The following is a 21,829-nucleotide window of genomic DNA, read 5'->3' on the forward strand; positions in this document are numbered from 1 at the left end:
AGGAAGGAGGAATGCAGTCATAAAAGTGCATTCACAATTGTATTATTATCGTGTATTTCCCAATGATTTGGGACTCTTGATCATACATATAGCAAAAAAAAAAATTATATTTGATTCTTTTGATTTGCATTCTGATGCTTTTTTCATGACAGCAGATTGCTTTTCTAGCTTGTTGGCCGTCAATTTTACTTTGTGCTTCTCTGTGTATTTTGTACCAAAAGATAGCACATGGGGGCTCCATCCTGCTCCAGAAGTTTTATGCTGACAAACTCTATCCAGTGTCTTAGCATTACAGGAACTCGATCCTTCTCTTTAGGAAGAGAGAGTATGACTTTGGGACAAGAGGGAGTTTGACCTTGAAATAGTTCTTTCTCTGACACATTCTTTTTCCTTATCCATAGAGATGATTATAGCAAAATAGGAATTTCTTCCAACCTTCATTATCTATCCTTTCTTCCAATCTCATCATCTTCTTTTTTATTTCCCATTCTAGAGAACTGAAATTAGGTAAAAATCAAAGCATTAAACTCTAAGATGTTATGGGTTATCTGGGTTGAAGTAAATGTTTAAAGCTTGGCACTGAAAGAGCTTCTTTCCATTGATTTCACCATCATTTTTGCTGACTTTTAAACTTGAAAATATGTATTTGTTTTAGAGTGCCTCCCTCTGTCATGAATAAACTCCAAACAGGAAGAACTGGGCAGCCTCTGGAGATAGTGGAGATATGAATTGGACTCAGCTTAGAAGTCTCTTTCAAACCTTGAGACTCTTGTGAACATCTTAGATGGAGTTGGGTCTTTTTAATTTGAAGAAATGATTTTCTAACGTTGAGGCATTTAGATTATAGCTTGTATTTACCAACACCTTTCTTCTAGTTACTAGGCTCTCTCCCTTTCCTTTTGGAATTGCCACACCCAATAGGGGCCTAGCAAAGGTGCAGGTATCACTGGATCCCCCTCCATAGGGGTAAGAAGTGGAAAGGGATTGAGTCTTGGGGGGAACCTCTGATAGTTCAGAGTCTTTTTCAAAATGCTAACATTTTGTAAATATGATGAAGATGATAGAAGAGAGATCTTGCTACATCTTACCTATCTACTCTAAATGCCACAAAGACAACATTCTAGGCTTTGAAAAAACCCAACAACACATAACTGAGACTTTCTGGATCAACAACAAAGCTTTTTGTATACATGAAAATATGTTCATACCAGCTTTAAGCAGTGTGATATTAGTCAAGTAGAGTCACTCTTTTAGAGCATCAAAAAGGAATACCTATAGCATTTATCCCATAGGACTGTTGAGAGAATTAAATAAGATTAAGGATAAAAAGCATACTTTGTATAAATATAAGCATTACTAGCAGTGATTATTTATGTGGTGTTGTAGAGACTTATTATTTATCATCATCATCATCAATAAAAATTAGTTAGGAAGTCCTATCCTATGGGATAAATGCTATAGGAAGTCTGGAATGATTCAGGCTACTGGACCCTCAGGCAATATATACTCTTCCAAGTTCTAGCAACACGTTCAGAATTAAGAAGAACACTAATAATAATTTCCATGCATACAGTAATTTTAGTTTATAAAAACACTTTCTACTCATAACAAAGTCGTGAAACAAATAGTGCAAGTGGTATTATTCCCATTTTAAAGGTGAGAAAAACTGAGTTGAAGCTATTTCTAGTCACACAGCTATTAAGAGTTAGAACTATGGTTTAACTCTAGGCCTCTTAACAATGTCTTTCTACTGTACTGAGTCCTTTATTATTTTATCATACTGCTTTTAGCTAGGACTAATGCCTGTGGAAAAAAGTCCTATAATGCTTCTTGCTAGTGCTTTTATAGTCCATTCTCTATTTCCTTGCTAATGGAGGTGAACAGTAAGTAGTACAGAAAATAGAAAGGGCAGAGAATCCAAAATTCATTTCTGTTTGACTTTGGAATCCATGATGAAACCCTGGTCCCTTAGGATAACTTGATTAATTTGCATTTTCTGGTGAATATCAACAAGAAGGGAGGCAGTGTGGTCCAATGGAAAGAGCACTCAATCTGGAGTCTCAGATGTGAATTCAAACTTCAGCTCTATCATTTATTGCCTTTTTGAGTTTGGGCTTCTTCTCTGGGCTTTATTTTTCTCATCTGTAAAATGTAATTCTGTACTAGATTATCTCTAAGGTCTGTTCTAGCTCCAAGTCCAAGGAACAGGGTAAAGACTTTGTGAATAATCTGCAAAGTACATAATTAATGTGTAGCTAACTGATCCTTGACTACGCATGGGCCAGTTTTAGTCTTTGATGGACATCTCTCTTTGACTCATACTCTCCCACTCTGCTGCTACTCTCTCTCAAAACTTACCAGATCCATCAGGCCGTGTTGTTTGGAAATTTAATCTTTCTCAGTTTGGGAACAAAATGGCAAAGTTAAAGTAACCAGACTGGCTTTGGTGACAGAAGTCAAGAACAAGACTAAATCTATCCTGGAGCCTAACCAGTTGCTTTGGTTAACTTTTTGTCTTTTCTCTCCCATCTTCATGTTTTTCCTCATTTTGGATAGTCAAACTGTCCCCTAGTGAAAATCAGCTAAGAGTCCTTAGACGAAAGTTGCTAAAGGGATTTAGGAAACTCATTCTCTCTTCCTGAGGTATGACTGTGTGTGCTCAGGGAATGTTTCACTTGAGACCTTTAAGAAACAAGGTAGAACAGTGGACCTCAAGTCAGAAAGCTCGGGGTTCAAATTCCACCTTAGGTACTTACTATGTGACACTGGGCAAATCTCTTAGTCTCTTTGTGACTCAGTTTCCTTATCTGTAAAAAGGAGATAAGAATAGTACCTACCTCATAGGTTGTTATGAGAATAAACTGAAATAACTCTTTGCAAATCTTAAAACACTCTAATCAGATCAACTGATACTATTTTTATTTCATTAGTGCTTCCCTCAGAACAATCTATCCCATTAGGTGGGGCTGGGTTGGCTTGTAACTAGACTTTTAGGGGTGGAATCCGGATCGGATCGGAATTCCAAGAAGCTATCTCTAATGAGGGGATCTGAGACAATTGTTTAGCCAAGTCAAATATTTAAATACTTCTGTAAGAAATATTCAAATAGTTGAGAGTATAAGATATGTGTCTTTTTCTTTAATTTATGTAGAAAATTCTTTCAATTCTTCATTTTTATTTTGGCTGTGTAGACAGCCATCTTCATCTAATCATATTATTTTCAGAGAGGAAACTCTGGAATCTAATATGACTCTTAAGTGTCTGGGTCCTACATACTGCCCAGAGAAGTTGACCCTTCTCCGAACAAGATCTCCAAGAGATGTGGAATGGTTGATAACATTTCTAGAAGCAAATTTCTTTAAGCTCAGCTTCCTGCCATTGTAGCCTTGATTTGAGTTCTTGTTTCCATTTTTTAATAGATCAGATAAGGATCTACAGGATCTATAAGATTCTATAGGATCAAGAATTTTAGAATTTAGAAAGGAACTCAGAGGTCATCTAAGCCAACTCCAAACTCAAAAGGATTCCTCTCTACATTATCTACAGATCTATTACCACCTAAGGCAACCCATTCCACTTTTTTGATGTTTTTTTTCCTTATGTGCTACCTATTGTGACTTTATGAAGCATTTTTTTTCTGAAATGATTGAAAATAGTTTTTCTTTGTGATTTGATAGCTCTTGTCTATACTCTTCATATCTGTAGGTGTTGTAGAGGATAGCATGTGGGACTCATAACCAGGAAAACCTTCTTCAGATACAACTAGCAATGTGAGCCTGAGCAAGTGACTTAGTCTCTTTTAGCCTTAATTTCTTCATTTGTAAAATGCATATAATAATAACACTTACCTTTTAGGTTTGTGAAGATCAAATGAATTAACATTAGTGAAGTGCTTTGTAAACTTAAGAGTGCTATATTAAAGCTAGCTATTATTATTCTTAGATGTCTCCCACTCCCCATCCACAGAAGGCTCTTTGAGGAGCCTTTTTTTCTATCTATTGATAATTTTTATGATCTCCCCCATTCTCTTGATCTATAGCCATCTAAGAGAGATTAAGTTATTTTTTTTTTCCATTGATTTTTTTTTTTTAACAGGTAGGTCTCAGAAATTGGCTCCCTAAAACTAGCACATAGAGTCTCATGATAACATTATTTTATTATTGGACCTTTCATAGAAACACTGGAAAAAAAAAAAGACAAGATGCTTGACTCTGCTATGTTTATTGTTTGAATAACAATAATGTGCACCAGAGGAAAGAAAAAAGACTGTGAGAGCACAAAGAATTTTCCAAACACTGCCTTAATGGATGGCGCCGTGTGCACAATTCATTAATACGGAGTAGGTTATTAATGGGCCTAAACAGGGATCTCTGGTTTGCAGTGGAAGTGCCTGGCCACAGGGCAAGTGAGAGCTGATTTGAAGTCTGCTTCCAGAAGAAGCTCTCTGCCTATTATATTTGGTCTCAGCTTCCTTTAACCTGTGATCCATAGTGCAGGGGATAAGGAGAAAAATAATTACAGTTGCCAGGGAATGACTTTCATAATTCACTCCTGGCTCCACTTCTTGTGAGTTATAGCCCCTATTCTCCCTCCATTTGTAGAGCACTGCTGTGCCATTGATAGAAAAGTGCTATCATGTCATATATCAAAGCCCATCTTTCCCAAGTAGATGGATAGGCAGTTTGCCTGGATTGCTTGCTCTCATGGTTGTGGCTGTGAACATTTTATGGGGATTTCATCATATGGTGTCAAATGCAAACATGGAGATGTCATTGGATAGAGAGATGGAAGCAGTGCATGAATGAAGAGAAAAATGGAAGTGGGATGTGTCAAGACCTTCTGAATAGAGTTATGATAGATAATATTAATATTTTACTTTATGTATACAATTTTAGTTGATTCTGTGAGATAAGTAGCTAAAGTGTAATATTCTCAGTTTTTAAAAGAAAGAAGAACAGAAGATCATGTGATGAGTTAATAGTAAACCCAGTGTTTATACCCAGGATACCCGCATTCTAAGTTCAGTGCTCTTTTCATAACACTATTTGGAATTGGATCCAGTACTATATGTTCTTTTTATGAATAATTTTTTTTTTTTTTTTTTTTGCTGAGGTAATTGGGATTAAGTGACTTGCCTTGCCAGGGTCACACTGCTAGGAAGTTTTAAGTGCCTGAGGTCAGATTTGAACTCAGGCCTTCCTAGTGCTTATCTACTGTAGCATTTTATGAATAAATGAACAAAAAAAAATTCAATGCTCACTAGGTGCTAAGTGGGCACTAGGTGGCCTAGTAGATAGAGCGCTGGGTCCTAGAGTCAGGAAGACCTGGGTTTTAAATTATTTGGACACTAGCTGTGTGACCCAGGACAAGTCGCTTAACCCGGCTTGCCTCATTTCCTTATTAATAAAATGAGAGAAAGAAGAAAATGACAAACCAATCCAATATTGTTGCCAAGAAAACCCCAAATAGGGTCACAGAGAATTAGACATGAGTGAACAACAACAACAAGGTGCTAAATGCTGGGACTACAAATGCAAAAAGTGAAAAAATGTTTTTCCTCAAGGAGTTTACATTCTAATGGGAGAGGCAATACATTCATGAGCATTATGGTGGATGGGGAATATATTTTCTTTTGGGAAATTGGTGGGATGCTGAATGAGATTTATTTCATTTAATCCAATAGGTTGATACTATTTCCTTTCCATGAATAATGATAAAATTGATTTAATTGTGGTTCTGTGTGATTTAATTGGGAACAAGGAAAAGGACAAGCCAAGGATATGAATGAAGCATGGAATGATGGTTGTTGAAGAGTTGTTGGTTGAAAAGTGATCTGGAGTTGGGTCTAAATGTAGTGGGTGACTGAGACAACAGTTTATCAGGACAGTAGGGCCCTATGATAGAGATTTTGGAGATAAGAGGTTAAATCCACTAAGCCCTAGTTTCTGTTCCTGGCAGCATGGCAGGCTGTCAATATTTGGCCAGGGAGCATGCTTTGTATTGAAAGGAAGAAGTAATCAAGTTGGACTGAATGTTACTAACCCAGCCACAGTAGGAGAAAAACAAATTGCTGGCACTATTATTTAATTTACCTTCTATTCAATAGATGTTTATTATGTTTCCATTGTGTAGAAAGCACTGTGCTAGGTGCTGGTGATGAAAGACACGAGTCAAAAATAAGTTCCTATTTTCAAGGAACTCATGTTTTCCATGGAAATAGATAAATTCAAGATGATTTGAGGAGGGAAAAATCACTAGCAACCATAAGAATCTGAAAAGATTTCATGGAGGACTTGACACTTGAACTGAGTTTTCAAGGAAGCCCAGCAACCTAACCTGGATGTGAGAAACAAATGAATTCTAGGGTTGTGTAAGAAAGTGGGAAATGTTACAGTGAGTTGAAGGAACCACCAGGATGCTAGTCTGGATAAAATGGAGGCTGTATGAAGGAGAGTGATGAAAGAAGTCTACAAAACTTGAAGAAATCTTGTAATCTCTTCATTTCTGAATGGTTCTGTTGAGAGGTGATGAACACATGAACTAGATAGAAGGGTTGGAATGTGAGTAGAGAGGAGGGTATGGTTGCAAAAGATATTGTGGAGTAGAATAGACATAACTGGCAAGTAACTGGAAATGGAGGGTTTGAGGGCAATGGAAAGAATTGAGGATGACTCTGAAATTTTGGAACTGGGCAACTAAAAGGATGATGGAGACTAGAAAGTCTGGAGGAGAGATAGATTTAGAGAGAAGATAATGAATTCTGTTTTAAACATAGTAAGTTGAACATGCTTGTGGGTCATCTATGTGGAAATACCTTACTTTGTAAAATGAGGAAGTTGGGTTAGCTGTCTTTCTTCTTATCTAACTCTTTGCAAGAAATCTGTGATGGATCCAGAGATAAGGGAATCATCTGTAAGACAATAGCAATTGAACTGATAGGAACTGATAAGATCATTGAGAAAGAGTGGAGAGAGTAGAGGGACTAGAACAGAGGACATCCATAATGATTCAATAAAGGATTCTGAGGAAAGGAAAGAAGGATGTAAAAGGGATTATCAAAATGTTAAAAGCTACAGAAAGGTGAAAGGTAAATCCTTCTGAAAAAGGCTATTATATTCAGCAATCAACAAGTCTTAGAAATTGTTGGTTAGAAAGAAGTTTCAGTGGATGATGGAGGCCTACATCAGATTGTGAAAGATAAGGAATTAGGTTTGATTTTCTTAACCTGGATTAGAAGCGAGGCATATCTCCTTATTTTGTTGCCTCTTCCATAGAATACCAACTTTTTTCTTTCTGAAGCAGCCTTCACACTTTCAAGGGCACAATTGAATCTTGAACTTATAAAGTCAACATATTCCCCTTGTATGGTGCAGTATGGTGGAAAAGAGTGAAGAATTTGGGGATTAAAGGACTTGCCACAATATCTATGGTGCTCTGTAAACTCATCCTCAGTTTCTCCATCTGTAAAATGAAGATATTAAAGTAGCTGGCCTTTACAGTCTCTTTCAGCTTGCAATCTATGACTATCACTATAGAGCTCCTAATAATAATAATAATAATAATAATAGCAGCAACAACAACAACAATAACAGCATTTATATAGTGTTTTAAGATTCATAAAATACTATAAATATTATCTCCTTTTATTCTTATATTTATTCTTTGTATATTTCTTTTTTTTCCCTTTTATTTTATATAGGTATATATATATATATATATAGAAGTAGGTGCAATTATAATTCCCCATTTAACAGCTGAAGAAACTGAGGTAGATAGAAGTTAAATGCCATACTCAGAGTTACACAGCATTCAAGTGTTTGAGGTCAGATTTGACTCCGTGGTTTTCCTGACTCAAGCTCTAAGGCTTTATCTGAGCTACCTAGCAGCCTAAGTGGAAATTTTGTCCTCAAAGATATCTTAGTAGGTTATAGAGGTTGTTAGATGACTCAGTGGATAGAGCTTCAGGTCTGGAGACAGAAAGACCTCAATTCAAATCTTCCCTGAAACACTTAGTTGTTGTGTGATCCTAGGCAAGTCATTTAATTGGTTCACCTTCATTTCCTCATTTATAAAATGGGGAGTAATAATAGTATCTAGCTCCCAGGGTTATTGAGAGGATTAAATGAGATAATAATTGTAAAGCACTAATGCAGTGTCTGGTACATAATAAGCACTATATAAATAGTAGCTATTATTTTTATTATTATCATTATTATTTAGTAGTAGTACAGATGATCATTGTTTGGATAAATAGGTTCATAGATTGCTATGGGGCCAGTTAGCTCAGTTGGTTGGAAGTCAAAAAGGTAATGAGATGCTGAGTAGATTAGATTTGTGGGATCAGTTGTTACCAGGAGGTTATAGTTAGGTTGACACAAATCTATTCCAGTCCCAAACCATCTGAAGCTCATGTCCTACTGATAATAGGTCAGGGGCGTCTTCTGTATGTATGATAAAAGAACTGAAGCTCCTAACATGTCAGAACTAGAATGAAACATAGAGGTTATCCAGGATATCTTTTATCCATCCATTGGCTGTTTTATGGAAGAGGACACCAGCCTGGGAAGAACTGAAATGACTTGCTCAAAGCTACTGAGGCAGGACTGGAATCCAGGATTTTTCCACAATTACCCCTACCTCTACCTCTAGTCATCCCATTTATAGAAATCTTTACAGGAAACTGGGCGGGATTATTCAGCTTTTAAAATCCCATTTCCCTCTCCATAAGCCATTTTGTATGGGCAGGGATATATTTGTCCTTCTTACTAATCAATGGGTCACTGGAATGTATGGAGCTGAGTCTGGCAGATTTCTTGTGTATATTCAGAGAGAGGGAAGGATCTCTATTTTTGAGAGAGCTGAGTTTAGGTAGAGAATGTTGCAGCTTGTGGATGTCTTGATGAGATCTAATTGTAATATATCTGACCTGTCAAACTGATAAGAATGTTCTGTTATTGCCAGAGAAACACTCTGTCCCTCTGGATGTCAATGTCCTTTCTATTGACTGTATTAAATATTACTTAGATAAGATATCTAAAGATGGAACTGTGTAGAACTTTAACAACCTAACTCTTCTAGTATAAGGTTTTGTTGTGTATAAATGACATTTGTTTTTAAAAACAATTATGTATTCTGTAAAAGCATGTTTATGTACACATGAGCTGGGCAAACACATAGCATTCCTGGTCAATCCAGTAAATGTCTTTTTGTCATTCTGGCATTGTGCTGACTATATTTCTGGCTGAATGACCCAAATGCTTCATTTTGCAACCAGTTGCTAGGGTGTTGACCAGATACAATCTTGCTCCTAAAAAGGAGAGGAAAGAATTGACAAATTGGCTGATAGATAGAAATGGCTTTGTTTGGCCTTTGCTTATTGGAAAATTAAGTTAATTTTTATCATTGTATCTTAAAATCTGTGACTGAAAATATTTTGGGCTTTTTTTTAGTATTCCTACCCAAACACTGCTTTCTGTGAAATGAAGAGGAGTTAGGGTTGTGACCCAGAGAGAGATAGTAATATATTAAAAAAAAAAATGTTTAAGCTAAAAAGAAAAAAAAAAACTAAACTAAAAATCAAATAATTCAGTGCAGCATTGCAGCATCCTCACTTATCTGCTTTCTTCTATTTTATCTGAACATTGAGACACGATAACGATGCAAAAGAGTTCTATTTGTAACCAAAATTGTGGTTGAAGTGCCTTTGCAATTAAAATGTGCTATGGGCAGAGATAAGACAGAGCTAATTTAATTTTTCCTGTCAGTCTCTGTAGTAGATCAATTAAACTGCCAAGTAGATCAAATATTTCAGACTGTATTTATTACATTAAGTATTTATGTTCAGGCTGAGCCTTTAAAGCATGATGTCATATAGGAATGTAGGGGGTTTAGATCAATTCAGCAGAATTTGCTGTAACTTAATGGAAATCTAATTGTGTGTTTTAATTTAGTATCCAGGAGGTAGTATGTTCTCAAAACAAACCAATTCACTGACTACTTTTGAAATGTAAGACAGGATCATTCTTCCTTTTCCAGACTGCTCTGGTGTTTGAATCTGTTGGCTGTGTTGGATGGAATGAATTTCAAGCCTATTTTAAAAATACATATTCCAGTCTGTTAGGCAGATACTCTGCAAGTATTTGAAATTCTTTAGACCTGTAGAAATGGGATCTGGGTAAAGCAGTTCATGACTAAACAATGCATGATGTGTCCAGATCTGCACACTTACTCAATGGTAATGCACAATTTAATGTTTGAGTAGACATCTTGGATTGATACTGAAAATGGATATATATTTTATTCCTTATCATCTATTGAGGGACTCTTAATTCCAAAGAACAGGGTCTATTCAATTCTCTACCTGAGAATAGAATAAAAAGGAGTGATTTTTAAAAGTTTTTATTGTTCTCTCTCTCCGATAGAGACTCCACATTTGATTTTTGTAAATTCAAAGATGGGATGTGAAGATTTCATGTCAATTGTTCTACAAAATAGGCTGATGGAATGGATAAGACATCACTTGTAGGTAGAAGACTTTCATTTCCCGGAGGAACAATTGTAGCATAAATAGGGATATTGTATGATGTGACTTATGTTGTGCTAGGGACATAGTAAGTGCCCAGTTGATAACTGTGGAACTAAACTGAATTAGAAATGGAGACTAGGCCAGAGATTTTTGGGTGCCGTTCTCTCTTCACCTGATTTTTAATTGTGTAGAAATTTGCTATCCTCTCTTAACCTTATAGATTTAAGGGGAAATAGAAACAACCACGCATGCAGAGAAATAGGGGTATCAAATATTTATTCTTTCTGTGTCATTTGATTATGGATTAACAAAGGCTACTGCTAAATCTCATGCCAGCAAAAAAAAATGCATGTATTATATGATTATGAAAAGCTTTAGAAACCAATAGAAGAGTGAGTTTTAGGTTAGTCAAAACGAATTTGTTAAATACCTATTAAGTGTCAGGCACTATGATAAGTACTAAGAATATCAGGAAAGGCCAAAAAAAAGCCTTTGTTCTCATGAAGCTTACATTCAAATGGGAGAGACAATATGCAGACAACTATACAAGATATATGCAGGATAAATTGGAGATATCAGAGATAAAGTATCAATGTTAAGAGGGACCCAGAAAAGTTTCTTGCAGAAGGTAGTATTTTAATTGAATCTTTAAGGAGGCTAGGAGATGGGCATGGGGAGGGAGAGAGGCCCAGGCATGAAAGAGAGTAGTGAAGATGCATAGTGGAAAGATGGAGTACTCTGTTTAAGGAGCAGCAGGAAGGTCAGAGTGGTTAGATTAGAGAGTATGTAGAGAAGAGTAAGGTAGAAGAATGGAAAAATAGGAAAGAGTCAGGTTATGAAGGGTTTTAAAAGCCAAACAGAGCATTTTATTACTTTAAAAGTTTATTACGTGAAACTAAAAGGCAAAATCACAAATATTAACTACAACCATAAAGCAGAGAGTAGTTATCATATGTGAATTGTGTGAATAGATATTGGTCTATTTGATTACTCCAGCATGAATGTGTCACTGTCAGGAGCTTGACCTCTATGTCAGTTGGTAATACGGTCATATGAAGACTACTATGTTCTAACATTGTAACACCCATTTTATTTTTCATTGTCAAAGGATGGGGATTCAAAAAAGAAAAGAGAATGAAGTTTGCTGGATATGTTAGTAAATTTGACTTTGAATAATGGTGAAATTCTGTTTCTAAAGGGGTGGCCAGTGACCATCTGGAAAGAAAACAATAGGTCATTAACTTTTTAATGTAATGGTCATTTTTGGTAATCTGGTGAAACTGATGAATCCCTTTTTAGAGCAATGTTTTTAAATGAATAAAGTAAAACATATAGGATTACAAAGGAAATGAATTATGTTACATTGAACCATAGAATTATATCAACAAGTAAGTTACTGGGCCCCAAGTTAAAAATCCCCATTCTAAATGAACCTTTTTTTTTTTTTTTTTGGCTAGCCTTATTAATTCGTTTGATCAGGAAAATTCTATAGATATAATTTACTTGGATTTTATCAAGGCATCTGACAGAGTCTCCCATGCTATTCTTGTAGAAAACATGGACATATATGGGCTAGAACATAGTTCAGTGAGGCAGATTTGGAACTAGTTAAATGGCCAGATTCAAAGTATAGTCATTAATGGTTTGATGTCAATGTTGAAGGAGGCCTTCAGTGAAATATCTCCAGTGAATTTGTGCTTAACCTTGTGCAATGTGCCATTTAAATCAATAGATGGTATGTTTATCAGATTCTAAATGACATAAAACTAGGACATAGAGTTTCCATAGTAGATAACAGAATCAAGATTCAAAAATCCAGGAACTCAGCAGCTTAGAACATTGAGTTGAATCAATGAGATGTAAATCTCATTGGAAAGTGATAATCTGTCTTGTTCTAATATGATCTGGGCAGACCACAAGGCCATTCAGTTATGGGTACCACTGTGGACATTGATAAACTGATGAACATCTAGAGGAGTGTGATAATGATCAACACAAAGAAACAATATAGATACACCACACACTGATGACTACAAAAATTTAGCATCTATTGATTTTGTACATTACATGACCTAGTGCTTGGAGTTATATGTTATGTATATGTTAGATATATATCATCTTTTATGTCATGATAGATGAAAAATCCCCGTACTATAAATACAGACCTTAAAATATTCTTTGGTTCTCAACCAATAGGATCCTAAAACGAGGGTATTATCAAAGACTGAATTTTTATCTACAATCATTTAGACCGATCATAATCTATAAAAGCCTTAAGAACATTTTGAATAGATGTAACTCTATTGCATAAGCATAATTTCAAAGTTGCATGAAATGAAAAGCTTGCAAAATATAGAGACCTAGGAGAAGAAATAAAAAATTTGTGGGGATAGGATAATGATTCTGGTTGTGCTATCTTCTATTGGAGTTACACTGAGTAAGCTATTGAAGATGACCTTCCATCCTTTTTCAATTACAAGAATACAGTTCTTTTAACTAAATGTGTAATAGTTCTCAGAAATGAAATATAACAGAATAGCAGTAGGATAACAGTTGCACCTGACTCTTTTTTATGTCAATTCCATGGAGAAAAAAAGGATGATTTTTTAAATGGCAGCAGCTGCTGCTGTTGTCACCCCCAACACCATCATCACCAACTACTACTGCTACTATCATTGCTACCATTACTACTACTATTATCTACTATAACCACAACTACCTCCACTATAATTGCTCCTATTTACACATAATTGTAAGGATGAAAGGTACTTTGTATATGACTCAAAGAGCTTCCATGTTTATATCATATGAGGACAAGCTAAAGAAATTGAAAAGATTTATTTTGGGGGGACACATGATGGTTATTTTCAAAACTTTGAAGGGGTTAGTCTTGGTTTACTTGTCCCCAGACTGGAATAACCATGGGTAGAAGTTACAGTAGTTTAAAGTTAATGTAGGAAAAATTTCCAATAGTTGGCACAACCCCAAATTGGAATGGATTGCTGTAGGATATAGTGGGTTCTTCTATCAGTGGAGATCTTTAAACAAAGGCTGCACAACCATTTATTGAATATGGTATGGGAGTGTTAAACTTATATCCCTCCAGCAAAATTCTAGATTGAAATAAAAATACAATATAACATAGATAATGTAAATGTGAGATTTTCTAAGTCAATATGTTCCTGCAGGGATCTATTTCCATTTGAGTTTAATTCTACTGCTTCAGGAAGAGTCTTGTTCTTATGACATTTAAATTAAATGGTTTTTGAATTCTCTTCTAATTCTGAGATATTATGGTGGTATGAATTTTCCAGATAACAAAATTCTCATCTTTTAAATGTGCTAAATAAGAAAAATAATTCTGAGGGAAATATTTCTAAAATATATTATGATAGACTCTGTTTTATAAAATAGAATACTTATAACTTTTTTTTGATGAACTAGTCCTCATATGAGCATAGAACTGCAGACTCTTGAGTCAAAAGGACCTATTTGAAGCATGAGTATTTATCCTATTTGATGATGAAAAACTTACTTTTGAAAATAGCACTTATAATTTTTGGAAAAAATTTCCGTTTTCAAGTGAAAATGTACTACCCTATAATTTTTACTGGTTGGTTCCATTCTGACCTCTGTCGCCAAGCAGAACATGCTTAATTCTTCATAAATATGGCAGCCTTTTACGTATTTGAATGTTGGGATTATAGTCTTTCTAAAGTCTTCTCCAGTCTAAACATCTTCAGTTTTCCTTTAACCAGACCTTAGTATGGTTTTATCTTGATCTGCCTTGAACTGCTAAAATGTGGTCCCCTAAAATGAGCACAATATTTCAGATATGATTTGGCTAGTGTGTGTCATAACAAGATGATCACACCCCTAATTGCTTATATTAGCCTTCTATTAATACTTCTATTAATAAACGTTCCCTCAACCTTCTTATTTTTTGTTACCAAATCACACAATTGACTCATATAGCATCTATTTTCATACTGCCCTCTAATAGTGCTGGCTTTGGGAGCTATTGATGGCTCCTGGGATATTTGCCTCTACACTTAAATGACCTTAAATTGCTTTTGTCATTCTTGTATGTGCTTTTCATAACTCTTCTGTCACATTTTTGTCCCTCTGTCCTTTAGCAGCTCCCACTCATACCTACAAATTTCTGCTTCTACTTTGTTGAGAACAGGGAAGCAAGATCACCTGCATAGTAAGAACTGTTTTTAAAGAGTCAATAATCTCTGAATAACTATTCAGTTATTTATTATATAATTATTTTGCCTGAGATTATCCATGAGTAAAGTACATGTAACTCATAGAAAGTATATAAACCTCACAACATTTTGACTTCTGAGAGCTGTATTTTATTCATTAACATATTTAATATGTACTAGATGATGATACTAAGTTAGTTAAGCACTAAGAGCTATGGATATAAGTAAAAGCATCCTAGTAGCATAAGATAAAAAATAAAAGGAATGTGAAAAGGAGTAGAAGGGGAAGCTTTGTGGAGAAAATCTAGATACTGAAGTGGAACCTGGAGAGGAATGAAAATGTGATTGGCCTGTGCACTCTCCTTAAGATGGAGGTTTTTTGAGGAATGGACCAATCAGAATAAAGGGCTAAAGCAGGAAGAGTGAGCTTTTGGATGGTGCTAAAAAGCTACAATAACATGGAGAAAGTTACAGGTAGAGCCTGGAGAAGAGAATCAAGTATCTGAGATATTTTAAACTATTGGATAAATATGGCATTATACCCATAGCTTGAGCTTGCTTAGCTATGAAGAATTTTTTTTAGGGAACTCATGTTGATAGGAGTCAGTTTAGTTTTGAGAAGTAATTTTAAAACATTCCTCTGTTTGAACAATCCAAGGACATGTTCTGTGTTTACAAAAACAAAACCTAAAAATAGATCTCTTTAAATGTAAGAAGTGATTCACATATTTGGCAGAAGTTAGGTCAAGTTGGAGAAAAACTCAGATTGAATATTATCTAAGTTCAAAGCTGGACAAGGAATTAGAGATCATCTAACTATGCTCTTCATTATATAGATAAGGAAACTGAGGCCTGCAGAAGTCAAGCCCAAGATTATATGGCTTCTGAATGGTAAGAGGTTGGATTCAAATTCAGGTTTCTTTAAAAAACTTAAAATATCTATTTATTTATCTAAATACATACAAAGATAGTTTGCAAAGTTAGTTTCCAACATTCATCCTTACAAAACCTTGCATCCCAAATAATTCTCTCTCTCTTGAGTTGAATTTTCTTGACTTGAATTTTCATTCTCTGTGTCTATACTATGCTATGTCTCATCTTGGATTCCAGGATTCTGTGAAATATTTTAAAGTTATAAACCAAGATTTGTGCTCTGTTGGGGATACTAACATTAGGAAAATATTGAAAGAGATCAACCAAAGAGATACAAGTGGCTATAAAAAAGTGGAACTCATCTTTCTTATCCTTAGGACCTTACTTGCTGGTTCTTTTGAGAGGCTGTCATGTCAACTGTGGTGAATTTTTTATTTTCTCTATCATTGCTATCATGCACAACTCTTCATATGCTTAATAACCACCACCTGCAATTCTCTGAGCTGTTTTTTCAGTAGCAGTGATGGCTTTAGAATGAATAATGTATATATTTTTTTCTTTTTTCTTTTTTTTTTTTTTTTGAGGCTGGGGTTAAGTGACTTGCCCAGGGTCATACAGCTAGGAAGTGTTAAGTGTCTGAGACCAGATTTGAACTTGGGTCCTCCTGAATTCAGGGCTGGTGCTCTATCCACCTAGCTGCCCCTTGTATATTTTATTTTCAACCAGTTTGCCAGGGGATTAGAACTTTGCATTTGGTGGATGGCTGTGGGTGGGAGTAAGGAGTTAATTCGTAGATATATGGATTTAAATAAAGCTAATTGGTTCAAGTAGAAACTGAAGCTAGGATCAAATGAGCACAAACTTATTTAGTACTCTTTGGTGGGTATTGAAGATGTGTTAGGATTTTGGAGTCTTTGGTACACCTTCACCTAAATTATTGGAGCAGCTAGGTGGCGCAGTGGGTATTAAGAAGACCTGAGTTCAAATAAGCTTTTCACTTACTAGCTGTATGACCCTGGAAAATTCATTTATCTGCATTTTGCCCATGTCCTCAACCATAAAATGGGGATAATAATAGCACCTTACCTCCAGGGTGGTTGTGAGGATCAATGATATAATAATGATAAAAAATATTACACACTACTCAGTATATAACATACATATATATATATATATATATATATATATATATATATATATATATATATATATATATATATAAACCTATGTATCTATAGCAACCTACACACACACACACACACACACACACACACACACACACACACATATATAGTGCATAATATTAACTTATAATAATATCATATAAATCTTGGCCATTGTTATTCATTCTGAACAATGTGTAAATTAAATTGCTAGGGAAGGTCTTTGTTATTCAGTCATTTTTCAATAGTGTCTGATTCTTTGTGACCCCATTTGGGGTTTCCTTGGTAAAGATATTGGAGTAGTTTGCCATTTCTTTCTCCAGCTCATTTTACAGATGAGGAAACTGAGACAAACAGCGTCAAGTAGCTTGCCCAGGGTCACACAGCTAGGAAGTAACTGAGGCTGGATTTGAATTTGGGAAGATGAGTTTCCCTGACTACAAGCCTGGTACTCTATCCACTGGACCACATACCTGCCCCAGGAAAGGTCTGGAGAAGGTCTAGTTATCAATAGTCTTCTTTGCCAGGATACTTCTTTGTGGAAAGTTCACTGACTTTGAAGCCAGGATATCCAGATGTGATACATTTACAGTGTGTGGCCAGGTTTTAATCTCCCAGAGCTTCAGGCCTTATTACACAAGGAAAGTATTTTGCAATCTTTACATCACTCTAACAATGGGAGCTATTGTTGTTACTTGACTATTGTTGCTACTTGACTTGCTATTAAAATTGTTGCTACTTGGATCTATGGCTCCTTATTCTTCACTTGAGACTAGATGCTCTGGAATGGTACTGAGAAGAAAGTTGGAGAGAACAGAAACTGAAACAGAAAATTTGTTCTTTCTGTTAGTTGGTAGGATAGAGGAATTGGAGTATTTGTACTTAATAACTTCCTGGCTTTTTAGAGTTGTTTTGGGCTTTATCATAAAAATGAGTATTTATGATGACATGTCTGTGGCTCACCACAAGATCACTCATCACCTGAGACCCGATTAGTCAGAGTGCTAAGGAAATGGAATTTTTTTCTTTGAATTTTCTGATGCAGTATGGGAACCTGCCATGATGTGGGAGAGTACACTGAAATCCTTTAATCTTTAGTTGGGCATTTGGGGGTAATTGGAAATATAAGGGCCATAATTTTGAGCTTCATTTTTTCTTGTCCAGATAGTAGCTGTAGATATAAAAATCACAGGAGAGAGATCAGACAATGAAAATATACCATTGAATTTTTAGAGGGCCCAGATTCTGTTTCCTCCATTTGTCATACCCTCTGGACATGTTCTGGAAAACAGAAAATAATCCCTTGTATGAGGAAACATGGTTGGAATAAGTAGCAAGATGATGTGTAGCCAATATTGTTCTATTATACTTCCTTACAACAAGGGATATTTCAAAGAGGAATATTATATTCCAGGAGACCAATGGGGTTCTCCTCACTGGGGATCTTCAAATTGGATGAACACTCGGGGTAGGGATTCTTTCAGTATTTCATCAGATCCACCAAGGTCTACCAATTCTAAAATTCTGTGCTTTGGCGATTTAGCATTTTGAGGATTAGTTAATGCTTTATAACTATTATCTCATTTTATCTTTACAACAATCCAGAGAGATAGGTGCAATTATTAGCCCCATTTTGATAACTGACTTATCTACAGTCACAGCCAACACACTCTGAGGCTACATTTCCCTCATTTTAAGCCATGTCACATTATATAGGAAAAGAAAAAAGAAAAAAATGGAGATGATTTTATGTATTGTTTTCATTAAAGAACTAGGACTTGCAAAGATATGTGTGTATATTCTCTTCTATGGACACAAGCAGCACATGGAGTGAGAGGAAGTAGGATGTGAGATGGTTTTCATCCTTGTACCCTCTCTCTTCAAGCACTAAGAGGTGCCACATGTCAGGCTCCTTCTTCTTTTGTTGATTCTCCCTGGTCAAGATGGTGGAAATCAATTCCTGTTTTTTGTTTTTTCTCCTGAATCTTTACCTGAGTTCTTTTATGGAGGTTGAGATTTATTTTTATTTTTATTTTATTTTATTAATTTTTTATTTTTTTGCAAAGAGAAGTTTCCTATAGAAAAAGTTAGAGGCAGCTAGATGGCACAGTGGATAGAGCACCAGCCCTGAAGTCAGGAGGACCTGAGTTCAAAATTTAGCCTCAGCCACTTAACATTTCCTAGCTTTGTGACCCTGGGTATGTCACTTAACCACAATTGCCTCAGCAAAAAAAAAAAAATGATCAGATTCATTCCTGCATTCATCATCTAGAAAATGTGTAATTTAGACAGAATGGTATGGCAGAATAAACCCTGGCATCAGAGTCTGAGGACCTAAGTTCAAATCTCCCCTCTGATACTATCTATATTTGCCCTGTGCAAATCAACTAATCTTTAAGTCTCAGTTTCCTCATCTGTAAAATGAGTATATTAATTTAGACAGCTTCTGAGATATCTTACAGCTCTGGATCTATGATCCTGTATGAGATCCAAGGCCTTTCTGAGTTCTGATACTATGAGTTAACTTATTTTTTTAAAAAATTCATTGGTTTCATTTTTAAAATAGGACAGTTTGTTTATTGCAATTTTAAAATTCTGATATGAATGTCCTTCTCTGGAGCAGACTTAGGAGAACCTAGGATTTCAGTTAAAAAAAAAAGCCATAATACTTGCCTCCTGCAGGTTATTATGTCAATTACTAAGTCATGGGCCATTTAACTCATTACTGGATGCTTAAATGAGAGAGTGCACCCTTGGCTTAGGGGAAAACATCAGCTTAAGATGTACTGTCACATCCCTTTATGTCAGGCAGAGGGATAACACATGATAGAGAAGGGTCAGTGGTTAATTCTGCTTTACAAAATATTTGCGATTGATTGTGACCATCCTGCCTGAAATAAAACCCTTTTTGGGTTCTCAACCAATGTTGAACCCTTTTTCCTAAGTGGTCTAAAGTCACTCTTGATTATTGTCCCAATTGGACATGAGGGTGATATTTAGTGTTTTGCCCTAATTCTCATCACTGTCATTTCATTTTTTTGTGACATTTTGTCTCTTGTTCCTCAAAGCAAAATTCTGCTCCTTAGAATATCTACTCCTCGGTGCCGGCTCTCCTTAGTCTAGTGTTTTCACTGTTGCCCTTTAGACCAACAGAGCATTTTAAATTTGACCTGAAGCAAGACATTTCACTATTGGAGATTTCAGTATTCCAATCTATAAAATCTATAAATGATGAAATTCAGATTTTATTGAAGAGAGCCCATTCTAGTTCCCAAAATTTGAGATTATTGATTACCCTCTAAGTATTAGAATATATCACTTTGTTGCTAATTTAACCTACTAATTTAATGTAGTATACTCAAGGTTATTGTCTCTCAGATTATTTTTCCTGTTCCAGTTCTCTTAGAACAAGATGTGGGAGATCAGGTTAAGGCTCCCTGATTTATAATCTTAAGAGGGAAAAGAAAAGGATAGTTTTCCCCTCTTCTTCCTTTGTGTTACCTATATATTTTACTATGCTGTTTCCTTTCCTTCTGAGAAATGAAATGGTCATTTCTACCCAGTTTTAACATGGGAAAACATATCCATCATAACATCATATCTTTATTTTCTATCTGCTATTTAAAAGTCCAGAGATATAAGCAGAGTATAAACCATGGAAACTATGCTTTTCAATTACTCTGGAAATGAAGCTTGTGGCATAAGATAGAGTGTGGCCTTTTGTTTTTGTTCTGCCCTGGGAATGTCTAGGATATATTGCCAGGGCCCTTTCCCCCTATGAATAGGTCTACATGCAATCTGTTTGGTATGGAAGAAGAATTGCACTGGTAATGGTCTTCCATGATGTCCCTCTAATGAATGTTGTTCATTGAAAATGAGTGTCTACAAATTTTCTCTGACAGATTGAGTCTGCACACTATCTGCTTCTTTTGTTCTCCTCTTAACCGTGATTATCTCCAAAAAAATTTTAAGTGACTTGTCCAAGACTACAAGGCTATGGTGGATCTCAAGATCTAAATATAGCTTAATAGTCACAAAAGTTGACCATTTAAGCCCCAAAATGTCTATTTTTGAAATGGGTGCAAACTTATATTCTGATAGTCCAACTCTCCCCACATCTGATTTCTATCAGTGAATGAAGAAGGGCAGTTGTCCTTCTCCCATTTGTCTGCATAAACAGCTACCAAAAGCGTTGGGGTACCAGCTGACCATTAGTTGCTGCTAAAGCAGGAAGTTGAGGAAAGGTCTGCTGAGAGCAGCAGTAACCAAGGGGTCAATGTACCTAACAAGAAATCATACTTGAGTCCAGAATAACCCAAAACATAAATGGTAGAACTGGCTTTGGAATAATCCAAGCCTCCTTTGATAAATGGGGAAGCTGAGGCCCCAAGAAGTTAAATGATTTGCCTAAGGTGAGAAAGTTAGTAAGTGACAGAATCCAAATTTTAACTCTTGACTTCCCACTCTCATTTTAGTGGATGTACACTGTTCTTTAACCTTAGGGTTTCCAGAACATCTTCCCATTGAAAGTGAGTTTTCCCTTCTCTATTCCTACTCATACTAATCACCTATCCTTTGTGAAAAGGAATTATGTTTTAAGTCTTTCGTAGAGCACACTCAATCTTATCCCAAAACCCACAAAGTAATCCAGAACTTCCAGATTGGTATACGACATGTACTTATTACTTTTCTTTCTTTCAGGAGGTCCACTGTGTTCTTGCTGTGTTCCAGATGCCATGGGGCTCTCCTTCCTCCCAACTTATGGCTGCCAGAGTAATCGTACTGCCAGTGTTGCTGCCCTCCGCATGAAAGCCCGGGAGCATTCAGAAGCTGTCCTGCAGTCTGCTAACCTCCTGCCTCCCACCAGCAGCAGCCCCACCCCAGCCAAAACCAACCCAGAGAATAGCCAAGACAAGACGCCCCCTGCCAAGGAACAGAGTGAGGGGGAGAAGAGCGTATGAGTTGCTAAAGTCACAGATTGATTTCAATAAACCCTCCCATGTCCTCCTCCCTTCCTTGTCTCCTCTCCTCAGCCCCAGCAGAAACATTACACACAA

General features: G+C 36.0%; 1 protein-coding gene across 2 annotated transcripts in view; it reads left to right on the top strand.

Annotated features, from left to right (window-relative positions):
• The window catches only part of DRGX (dorsal root ganglia homeobox), a 44,221-nt gene that overhangs the window by 20,265 nt on the left and 2,127 nt on the right, over nt 1–21,829 (top strand). For both annotated transcript variants that reach the window (XM_074296101.1, XM_074296102.1), the window contains exon 7: nt 21,474–21,829. This exon is cut by the window's right edge and continues 2,127 nt beyond it. In XM_074296101.1, coding sequence (XP_074152202.1) covers nt 21,474–21,733 — 260 coding nt within the window. In that variant the 3' untranslated portion in view covers nt 21,734–21,829. The remainder of the gene's footprint in view (nt 1–21,473) is intronic.

Source organism: Sminthopsis crassicaudata, chromosome 2, assembly GCF_048593235.1.
Source record: "Sminthopsis crassicaudata isolate SCR6 chromosome 2, ASM4859323v1, whole genome shotgun sequence".
NCBI lineage: Eukaryota > Metazoa > Chordata > Mammalia > Dasyuromorphia > Dasyuridae > Sminthopsis > Sminthopsis crassicaudata.